The sequence below is a fragment of the Cervus canadensis genome, chromosome 2 (assembly GCF_019320065.1).
Source record: "Cervus canadensis isolate Bull #8, Minnesota chromosome 2, ASM1932006v1, whole genome shotgun sequence".
NCBI lineage: Eukaryota > Metazoa > Chordata > Mammalia > Artiodactyla > Cervidae > Cervus > Cervus canadensis.
In genome coordinates, this window is record NC_057387.1 from 8,685,601 (window position 1) to 8,697,143 (window position 11,543).

General features: G+C 55.6%; 1 protein-coding gene across 1 annotated transcript; it reads right to left on the reverse strand.

Moving 5' to 3' along the window:
• Window positions 1-276: 276 nt before the first annotated feature.
• Window positions 277-4,239, reverse strand: NHLH1 (nescient helix-loop-helix 1). Its single transcript, XM_043446148.1, has 2 exons — window positions 3,957-4,239; window positions 277-940 (listed from the first exon to the last, which is right to left on the reverse strand). Exon 2 carries the CDS (start codon window positions 767-769, stop codon window positions 368-370), a length of 402 nt encoding a protein of 133 aa, XP_043302083.1. The 5' UTR covers window positions 770-940; window positions 3,957-4,239; the 3' UTR covers window positions 277-367.
• Window positions 4,240-11,543: the final 7,304 nt, after the last annotated feature.

Consider the following 11,543-nt stretch of genomic DNA (forward strand, 5'->3'; position numbering starts at 1 on the left):
TCTGGGGAAGGGGCAGGGAAGTCTCTGAAAATTTGGGACTAGGAGTAGGAGAGGCAGCAGCCCATGAGCGAGCCAAGGGGGGAGACGCCAAGACTATACCCGCCAGCCCAGCGAACATTTCTAACCAGCTGGGCCCCGACCACGACCCGTGGAAGGTACCCAGAGAGGAGCCCTCCGGGGGCCTGGGTGAGTCAGGGAAAGTCGCCTTCATGTGGGCACTCTGCCCGGGCCCGGGGCCCGCGGGGACATGCCATGCCGAGGTGCGGGGGCTCGGGAAGGAGAGGCCGTTCTAAGCAGGGAGCGGGTGAGCAGGGACCCCGGCGAGGCGCGGGGCAGACGGGTGGACCCAGGGGGAGGCAGGCCGCGTTCACACGTCCAGCACGTGGTTCAGGTAGGAGATGTAGCAGATGGCCAGGCGCAGGATCTCAATCTTGGAAAGCTTCTTGTCGGGGGGCAGCGTGGGCAGCAGCTTGCGCAGCTCGGCGAAGGCCAGGTTGAAGGCTTCCACACGGATCCGTTCCCGCGTGGCGTGGGCCGTGCGGTACTTGGCCGTGGCGCGCCGCCGGCGCCGGCGCTCCTCGCGGCTCAAGTGCTGCAGGTCTTTCCTGCCCGGCTCTGCGGGCTCCAGGCCCCGGGCCGGGCCCCCTCTCGGCCCCCCGGGCCCCGCCCCGCCGGGGCCCGCCCCGCCCCCACAGTCGCTGAAGCCGGACTCGGCCTCCGAGTGGGTGAGGGGCAGGTCCAGCTCCATGGTGTCTGAGTTGAGCATCATGATGGATGCCCCCCGCCCCGTGAGCCCAGGACCCCCTCCCCACCCCTCCCTCTGGGAGCCTGAAAGCTGGCGGCGGGAGGGGCAGGAAGGGCCGGGGATGGGGAGGTCTGCACTGAACTCAGGAAGTCGGAGCCGCGTCAGGGGTCCATGGTCAGGGCTCTGGTCGGGAGTCTGGAAGAAAGAAGGGGAAATGAATACGGTCAGAGGCAGGAAGGAGGGGACAGCTCAGAGGTGGGGAGCCGGGAGGAAGGTTTAAGGTGGGCTGGGAGCGGGGAGGTACTGTAAGCTTGCGGAAAGGACAGCAGAAACATGGGGAGGTGGGGAGCAAGAGAGAGGAGCAGGTGGCCACCGTGTGAAGACGTAAGAGGAAAGCTGGAAGGAAGGGAGGAGACCCAGAAAGTCAGCAACAGGAAAGGAGGAGAACCCATGAGAAGAATACGGGGCAGGATAAAGCTGAACAAGAGGGTTAAAGACCTACCTGTAGGACCTAACGCTGTAGCTCCTAGAAGCAAAGGCAGGGGAAAACTTCATGACATTGGACTTGGCAATGATTTCTCACATATGACACCAAAAGAACAAGTAACAAAAGCAGAAATAGACAAATGGGACTACCTCAAACTTAAAAGTCGCCTGTGCATCAAAGGACACAATCAGCAGACTGAAAAGGCAACAGGAGAGAATATTTGCAAATAATATGGATGATAAAGGATTAATATCCAGAGTATTACAAAGAATTTCCACAGTTCAATGAAAAAAAAAAAAAAAAAACTTGACCAAGACATGGGCAAAGGACTTGAAGACATTTCTCCAAAGATGATATACAAATGGCCAGCAAACATAAGAAAAGATGATCAACATCACTAATCATCAGAGAAATGCAAATCAAAATCACAATCAGATGTAACCTCACACTTGTTAGGATGATTATTGTCAAACACACACACACATAACAGGATAGGGAGAAATTGGAATACTTTGCCCTATTGGTGGGATTGTAAAATGGTGCAACTGCTATGGAAAGAGTATACAGTTTCCTTTAAAAATTAAAAATAGAAGTACCATATGATCTAGCAATCCCACTTCTGTGTATATGTCCAAGAGAATCAAAATCAGGATCTTGAAGAGATATCTGCACCCCCATGTTCACTGTAGCATTATTCACAATAATCAAAATATGGAAACAACCCAAATGTACATCAAAAGATGCATGGATTAAACAATGTGGCATATACTCACAATGGAATATTATTCAGCCTTAAAAGGGAAGAAAATCCTATCACCAATGCTACAATATGGAAGAACCTTGAGGACATTATGCTAAGTTAAATAAATCAGTTGCAAAAATACAAATATTATATGATTCCACTTCTATTATGTATCTAAGTAGTTAAGAGAAAGTAGAAGCAGAAAGTAGAATGATGCTTCAGAGCCTGAGGCCAGGAGTAGGGGAGGTATTGCTAAAAAGTTACCTAGTTTCAGGTTTACAAGATGAAAAAGTTCTGGAGCTCTGTTTCACAACAATGTGAATATACTTAACATTACTGAACCATACACTTAAAATTTCTAATTTTATGTTATGTGTTTTTATCACAATAAAAAAAAAAGTTTAATAATTAAAAGGACGGAGGACTGAGCAAGCCACGGCTCCAAGAGAGATGGGCTGTGGCTGTAAACCTCTCCCAGTTGTGATGGCAACATTGCAAGCCTTGGCCCTGCCATCCCCTCCCTCCCAGGGCCCCTCTCCACCCTGGCTGCTTCTGTATGTGTGTGTGGAGGGGTGCGGGTGATAAACAGGCAGACTGCCCTTTGTAGAGTGGACTGGGGCATATGGAGCTCAGCACCGCTACCCAGCTCAGCCCTTCCCAGCCCCCAAGCCCCACACGACAGGACCGTAGCAGACGTCAGATCCTACCACCCTGACCACTAGAATCAGGGGGACGTAGCTCCTTTGGCAACGGTCCCCCCACCCAAGATAGCCCCTTCCTCCAGCTCTGTCATCAACACTCTCAACCTTGCAGTTCCCTGGCCCTTTCGGCAACTGTGCAAGGAAGACTGGGGAAAGGGAATGTAATCAGCTCTCCATTCCACACCCTCCCCCAGCTCAAGGGCAGTTCAGAGATGGTCTGCAGAGGAGGATGGGGATAGCTTTTGGGGACCTCTGTCTGAGGCTTGGCTAAGGTTTGCTTGTCTCTGGGAGCAGAGGAGGTTAGGGATAGGCAGCTGGAACATGGCCCAGGAAAGGCTGAGGAAAGGGCTTCGCTCTGGGGGAATGTCAAGCCAAAACAGCGGATCACTCAATGGGGGCTCTGCGGACTTAACTTCCAGAAACAGAGGCACAGAGGCTCCTTCACCATCACCGTCTCCCCTTCCTCGCCAGCCTGAGTTCTCCTGCCTGAAGCAGACCTTCACAGGGGTCACGACTCCCTAGCCTTGCCCCGCCCCACCATGCAGAAAAGAGCCTCAACTGAATAGTTCACTAACAGTAAGCTCTGAGGGTTGAGGGGTGTGAGATCATCACCATCTGATGCGTGTACACACACAACCATAACAAAAAACACAAGGATGTGAGTGCTAAAATTTAGGATACACTCCAAACTCCAGGATTCAAAGGAACAAGAAAGAATGCCTGGCGATAGCATAGGAGGCCCTGAAGTCAGCACCTCCCAATATGTTTAGTGCTGCAACTCCCCACTCCCATGCTCCAGGAGTTCAGCTGCCGGGTTCTCCACATCAATCACAGCCCACTTCTCCCTCTCCCTGGTCCCCACATTCCTTCATCCCTGATCACTTTACCCTTCCTTCCCCCAACCCACTCCATCTGCTCCCGATCTGACCCCAGTCCCATGTCCACCTGCCCCACTGTCCTCCCCAACTCCAGTCTGCACGGCAGCGTCTGTTTACCCATCAAGTCAGTCCTCACCCCAAAAGCCACTTCTGCTGTCAAAGTTCCAGGCTCCGAAGATCTGCAGTTCCAAGCATCCGGGGAAGGACTTCCTGCCCCGCTTCTGCCATCCCCAGCCCAACTGAGAATGACAGGCACAAAGAGTCCAAGGGGAGAAGTGGGTAAGAGGGAGGTCCAGAGAGACGCAGCGCGAGACAGAACTGGAGGGAGGCTCTGGGAGGGGACTTGAGCCAGAGATTGGGAGGGACACGCCCAGCCTTCCCAGCCCATGGTTTCCCCCTTTACCTAGGAGGACCCTGCGAGGGGATCCAAACTGGCAGGACAGGGGGCTGCGCGGACAGCCCCAGTCTCCTCTGGCTGCTCAGAGCTCATCCGTCTGCAAAGTTACTGACCAGCTTTCTAGACCTCTCCAGGGCAGCGTGGCCGGGCTGCACAGGCTCCGGGGCAGAAGAGAGGGGTACACATGTTGGGGATAGAGGGCCCAGGTGGAGGTGGTGAGCTTAGCCAGGTCACTGGGGCCACCCACTCTCACATGCACACACACACATTCACACTCACAGACACACACCTGAGCTGGCCCAGCCCTATGTATATATATGGAGATACACACACACACCCCCAGCTCCCCATTGGCTGGCCCAGCCCCCCTTCCTCATCAATATTAAACAGTCAGGCCAGGCAGCCATTGGCAGAGAGATCTGGGAACCCCCCTGGGAGCGGGGGGGGCGGGGGCTGGCCCTGGGGGGGGCGGGGAGTGGGGGAGCAGGGACATCTGTTCTCCATGCATATTTCATAAGCAAGAAATGGAGAGCTGGGGAAGGGGTGGGGCTGGGGCGAGGGCCAGGGCAGGATCACAGATGAACCCCCTCAGTCTCTCACACCAGAGGCGGCAGGGACAGAGGCCCCTGGCAAGCCAGGTTAAACCCTGGTCCCATCCTGAGTCCCAGCTGGACTATGCTAGCCCCTTCCACTGTCTCCTTTTCCCTGGGAAAAAGGCTCCCCAAGGCACTAACAGGGAAGTCTAGAAAAGAGCAAGTGGACAGCACTAAGGCACAGATGAGGAACCTAGAGTCCTTACACTCACCAAGATCTCATTCTTCGTAAAGCTGGTTCCCACCAGCCCCCTTGCCAGGCTACCTGTGGCTACTGTTCAGGCCCCTGCCCTCATCACCCTTGGGATTCACCGCACCCTCCCAGCCCCCAGCCTCCCACCTACCCCATCACCAGAGGAGGAGTGGGGTCAGATGCCTGCCACAGATCGTACAAAGAATTTTTCTAGGCTGGCTGGCCCAGTCGGACCCACTGGGAATTGGGGACTCTAAGGAGGAAAGAGGTAAGGCTAAATGGAGCAGAGCGCAGCAGTGCCAAGAGAGGAGGAACCGGGGTGGGAAGGACACTGGGGGAGGAGGGCAGGGCACCCAGGCAGGCGTCAAGCATGCTGGGGCATCAGATGAGCAATGCGGAAAACCAGCTATAAAATAATATGCAAATGGGCATTGATTAAGTTCACATCAGTAGCTCAGCTGCCTCCAGCCTGTGTGTGCATGCATGTGTGTATCTGAGGGTGTGTGTATCTGTGATGCAGGGTGGCAGGAGCAGGGAGCAAGGGAAGCCCCACAGAGAGGCAGCAGGCTATGCTTCAGTACCCAAAGTTCTCTTCCCCACTCAGCTGCTGAGCATCTTCATTGAGCCTTTGTGAAGATCCAAAAATGAACCATGGCTGGGAAGACTCCAGAGACTGTGTGCTACCGTGAAGAAAGCTCTGTCGGCTGTGTGACTTTGGACAAGTAACTTAACCTCTTGAACCTCAGTCACGTCCAACTCTTAGCGACCCTCTGGACTGTAGCCAGCCAGGCTCCTCTGTCCACGGAATTTTCCAGGTGAGAATGCTGGAGTGGGTTGTGATTTCCTTCTACAGGGGATCTTCCGACCCAGGGATTGAACCCACATTTCTGGCATCCCTTGCAGTGGCAGGTGGATTCTTCACCACTAGCACCACCTGGGAAACCCTCTTGAACCTCAACCTTTCTTTTCTGTAAAATGGGATTAACTATAGCTGCCACTTAGGTTGCCAGGGAGATTAAGTAATATAATGCTTGTCATGGGCCTGGACCTTAGTAGGAGCACAGCCTACCTTCAGACTTCTGGAAGCATTTGCCATTTCCCCATTGCTGATCAACCTTTTCTGGGCTTTCTGCAGGGTAAGGCATTCCCAAAGGGGAGTCCTGTAATTCTTTCCCAAGCTCCCCCATCCCTCCCCACTCCCAGGTCTGGGAGGTGCCAAATCCCACCTGGGCAGGCCCAGACAGGTGCCCAGGCGCCAGCAGATGGGCTGAGCTGGAGGGGGAAGGAGGTTTGAGGAGGGGGGCTGGGGGGCAGGGGATCAGGTGGCATCTCAGTTCTTGCATCATCATTGCCATGGTGCTGATTAAAAACCAATCTCTACCTAATGAGCCCCCAGCAACAACAATCCTACCTCCCCCACCCTCCTGCCCTCCACCCCATCCAAGGAAATTGGGAGACTAAGAGATTCAGGAGAGAGTGCCATGGAGGAGAGGAAAGATACAGAACAACTGGGAGATGGAGAGGAAACAGAGGAAAGGAAGTGGGAGACATGGGGAGATATTGAGATAGAGGAAAGATGAGAAAACAGCGTCATTAGGTTGCAGACATGGGAAAGACGTAGAGAAATGGGAAGACTCCTAATGGGGAGATGGAGGTGTAGGGGAGACAGAGATAAAAGAGAGAAGATGGGAGCAGAGTTGCCAGGTTGCCAAGGCTTTGTGAAAGACTCGGGGATGCAAGATACAGGGGGACAGAGATGTGGGGAGAGACCTGAAAAGAGGAGATGGTTAGGGGACAGAGCTGGGTGAATCGCGGTTGTGGAGAATACACAGATATTCAGGGATGGACAGAAACCAATGCTGGGAGAGTCCTGAGGGACTCTGAGACAGCATGGAGATACAGACACGAGGGAGGCAGAGCACAGAGTGTTGTGAGGAAACAAAAAGATTACTGGAGCCAGGGAGACAAGCTGGGGAGACATGACAAATAGGGCTACAGAGTGAGGGACCATTACCGACATGGTGAGGCCTGGCTTCCCAAGGGTCAGACAGTGAGAAAAACGGGCAGAGCCTGGAAAGACCATCAAGCAGAAAGGAAGCATGGCAGGGTGGAGATGGGAGACAGAAACCAGATCCTATGCCCAGCCTCCCTCCTTGGAAGCAGTTTGGCTCAGCTACCGTGGCCCTCCAGCCTCCATCCCTGGAGCACCTGGCCAGGCTGTACCCAGTGTGAGCTGAGGGCTGATGGTACAGAGGGGTGAGAGAGTGCTCTAGGACAACCTCTGCCTCCTCTGCCGTCCTTCCAGGGCCCAGGACTTTGGAGCCTCCAGCCCCAGTCTTCACGCAGAGATCAGTTTCTGTTCCTTGGGAGAGTAGCTAAAAAGAACATAAAGTGAAGTCGCTCAGTCATGTCTGACTCTTTGCGACCCCATGGACTGTAGCCCACCAGGCTCCTCTGCCCATGGGATTCTCCAGGCAAGAACACTGGAGTGGGTTGCCATTTCCTTCTCAGCATGTGATAAAGAGGGCTTCCCAGGTGGCACTAGTGGTAAAGAACCCACCTACCAATGCAGGAGATACAAGAGACACAGGTTCGTTGATCTCTAGGTCAGGAAGATCCCCTGGAGAAGGGCACAGCAACCCACTCCAGTGTTCTTGCCTGGAGAATCCCATGGGCAGAGGAGCCTGGTGGGCTACAGTCCATGGGGTCGCAGAGTTGGACATGACTGAAGTGACTTAGCATGCATGCATGCACATGAGATGATCATTGTGGTTTATTTGCTAATTCATGTCCGACTCTTGTGACCCCGTGGACTGTAGCCCACCAGGCTCCTCTGCCCATGGGATTCTCCAGGCAAGAACACTGGAGTGGGTTGCCGTTGCCCTTCTCCAGGGGATCTTCCCAAGGCAGGGATCGAAGCCGGGTCTCCTGCACTGCAGGTGGATTCTTCACCGGCGGAGCCACCACGTGGTAATGAGAAGGAGCTGAAAACAAGGAGTGGTGGGCAGCACTACTAATTCTACTGAACTTGGGACCAGCAGACCCGGGTCTGAGTCCTGGTGGCCGTGGACACATCATTAACCTTGACTGCACCGACTTTGTCATCTGTGACAGGGGGACAGTGTTACCGCGCTCAGGGCTCTTGTGCCACTATGCATGGGGAAGCGTTGGGCACCCTAAGCCCTTAGGTCGTGCACTGTGATTCCAAGGTGGCAAGAAGTTTCTCTGCACATGTATATGAGGCATGATGACTGAGGGAGGCTGGGGGGAGCTCGGAGGTCAACTTGGGTTGCCAGCAGCTCCAGGCTCTGAGTGGGGAGGAGAACCCTGGGAGTTGTATAAGGGTCTTTGCTGTATGGAGGGCCGGAGGATGGGGATGGGGGGTGGGAGGATGAATGTGGCTCTGTGGCTTTATTCCTGTTTTGCATTTTATAGGCATTCACTTTTTTGCGGATTGTTACTCACCATCTCTTTTCATCACCACACTGCAGGCCTGTGAGGTAGGTGGTTGGGGGAGGAAGGGAGGAGGGGCAGGTAGGGAAGACACAGGGGCAGGGGCCTGCTCCTTGAGGGTGGGGGTGGGGCCTGGAGGAGCTGGAAGCCGTGGGTTTGGCAGGAGAGGGGGTGACATATGTGGGGAGCCCTGGGGACCCAACCAGGCAAGCGACTGGCAGGGAGAGCAGACGGCGTTAACCCTCGCTGCGCCACACTGCCCGACCCTTCCCCAGGAGTGGCTGGGGGCAGGGCTGTTATCAGCTGTGCTCTGGGCCACAGGAGCCTCTGGGCAGGAGCCACGGTGTGCCTGGGATCTTCTTCCTTGCTTCCTTCCCCCCTCCTTGGCTGCTTCCACGTGCTCTCCCTGTCTCCCTGTCTGCACCTCTCTGTGCCCCCAGGTGACAGCGGGTCTCCGCCACCCTGGCGAACAACACAACCTGCCCCTTTCTCTGCCGCCAGCCCGCTGGAAGCCCGAGCCCTCTCTCACCCCGGCCCCCAGGCCTCGCCGCCTTTGTGTCCTCGGGCAGCCTCCCCTTTCTTCTCTCCGCTCACCTCTCCCCAGCTCTGGGCCCGTGCTCAATCTCATTAGGGCTTCCTCCGACCACTGCCCACCCCCTCCCGCCCCCCCGCAGCCTCTCCTGCTCCCTCCCCATCCATCTGTCTCCCCCAAGCCCTCCTCTTTGTGTCCACCCATCTGTCACCGCCAGCCCTGGGCCCACTCCCCCTGGCCACGCCCGCCCGCCCGGCCTCTCTCCCCTCAGGCTCAGCTCCCTCGCAGGCTCCAGGGCTCCTTCCCTCCTTCAGCCCAACGAGGATTGCCTACTGCCACTTGCCCTTCCCTCCTTTTTTCTTTTCCCAGATATCCTTTCAGCTCTGTTGTTCCTTCTTTCCCTCCAGTTTCTCTAGCTCCTCCTCAGTTGATGGGGGAAGGAGGGGACTCTGGGGTCCCAGCCCCCAGCTCCTGAGCAGCCAGCCAGCCAGAGCCAGCGCGGGTAACATTTACTCACAGTTGCATCATCTCCTCAGGCCTCCTGAGATGCCCCCTCCACTCCTGCCTCCATGTCCTCTCCGGATGGGGACAGGGGCTCCAGCTGCCCCCTTCACCACAGCTATGTGCAAGCCCCTCTACCTTCTGAGTGTGGGGCTCCGGAAGAAATCAAATCCCACCTGACCCTGACCTTCCAAGGCTCTCTGCTTCCCAAAGGTCACTTCAGCAACCCCCACCGAGCTTGTTTTGAGTTGGGGAGGCTGAGTTTCAGGATGGCATATTTACCACGCTATGCCACTACCCACAGTCATCTGTCCCCACGTTAGAGGGCGATCAGCCCCCCACACCCACCCCGCCCTCGCCGAGGCCTCCCTCACCCATGGGAGAACTTTCTAACCACCTTAGAAAGCTCGTGAATCAGCCAACCCTTCAAGCCATGCCCTGCCCTGAGGGGTTTACAATGAAAGGGAAAAGGGGAGAGAGGCACAGGGCAGGGCTGGGCCTCAGACGACAGCCTGGTCTGACTCCACAGATGAAAACACGGGGCCCAGAGAGGGGAGTGCCCTTTCCAAAGTCACACAGAGCATTGGAGCTACTCCAGAAAATCTGGTCCTGAGCCCTTCCCACAACTTCAAACTCCTCCCTACAAGCCTGCCCAGAGCAAACCTTCCATCCTCTGAACTCAGGTAGAGCCTGTTTATAGTACTGATTTTGCAGGGAGCAAATGCTGCCTGGCCTGGTGATTTATCCCATGTGCCATCGAGACTCTGGATCCCAGGTCTCTACGGGAAGGTGCCGTATCTCACACCCTTTTATGATGCTGGGACAGAGTGCCTTGCTCATTGTCAGGCTCAATAAATGTTTATTACCGCTGTAGCTGCCAGTGCAGATATAAGAAATGTCTCACACAGCTCCAATATGCTGTGGAGCCTTCAGCAAGCCACGTCACTCCTCTGAGCTGCCCTTTCCCCATCTATCAAATGAGTTAGACCATAAACACAGTTCCTAAGGTCTTATCATATATGGTCCCCGGAAGAAACAAAGTCCTTTTGAACAAGGTGGGACGTGGGTGCAGAACACCAGACTGGATGGGAACACCTCCTCCCAGGATGCGCCCCGGGAGCAGTGCCCCAGACGTGGGAAGCAGAAGAGTGAACCCTTGATTCGGAGAAGCCGGGAAAGAGAGACCAGGCAACAGCAAAGCCTTCAGTCTCGTCTCCAGGGGCCAGGTGTCACAGAGGGGAAACAGGCCAGACTGGGTCCCGGAGCAGGGTGGTCAGTTATTCAACTGTGCACGTGTGCGGGGGGGGAAGAGAAGGCGCAGTGGGAACTAGCAGCGCGTAGGAGGGAGGGAGGGAAGCCCTGGGAGCACGGTGCGGGCAGGGGATGACAGATTTCAGAAGGTGCAGGGCTGAGCAAGGCCTTGGACCGAGAGAGAAGAGGGAGGCTAAGGAGTTAAGTCTGTGGCCTTACGATGCTGCTGGTCGGTCCTGTGTGGTTTCTGGGACACAGAGGGAGGCAGGTGAGGAGTCAGACTGTGGTCTCAGACAGGGGACCCCAGTGAGGGTCAAAGCCCCTTCATGGAGCCTGGCCTCCCCACAAACCATGTTTTCTCGTTTTGTAAGATTTGGGGAGTGGAGGGAGGGTGGGGTAGGCATAGTGTGGCAGGCCAAAGACAAGCTTTGCTGATTTCCTCCCTAGGTGGCGGGGACTAAAGGATGGAGAACGGAAAGCTGACATCCTGTATCCTTCTCTCCTGCCCACCCCGCCCCTTGATTCTTCCCAACCCTCTGCTTCTCTGTTCAGCCCCCTCACTGGTTCTCAGCCACTTCCCCACTTCCCGAAACTGCCAGCAGGATGAGGGAGCTTAGTGCTTTGTCCGCTGGGAGACCTGTTGGCCGAGGGAGGCGTGGAGTGGGCCCAGGCGATGGTGGCAGCTGTGCTCAGCTCCCGCCAGCACGGAGCAGCTTCTACAGCTCAAACCGGGAGGGGTGTGGTGGAGGGAAAGCGGCAGGGTTTATTTCCCCCACATCCCCAAACCCCAAACAGCCCCCTGAGGGAACTTGGAGAGAAACCTCGGGAAAAATCACCTCCTCTCAGCAGGATTTGCAAAGGTAAACAGTTCTATCAGGAAACTAAGAGGAGTGCTTAGGACTCTGAAACGGCCAGCGCCTCTCCATCTCTGCTGTCTCCATGCACGCTGGAGACAGGCTCTTGGCCAGCAGAGAGGGGAGAAGGCTGGCTTCAGGCGCCACTCCTGCAGGCTCGCTCCCACTCTCAGCTGATTCAGACCCTTCCCAGCAACATCCAACAGCTCTGCCACA

Excerpts from the sequence above, each read along its gene's own strand:
- NHLH1 (XM_043446148.1), bottom strand. The coding sequence starts at position 769 with ATGATGCTCAACTCAGACACCATGGAGCTGGACCTGCCCCTCACCCAC.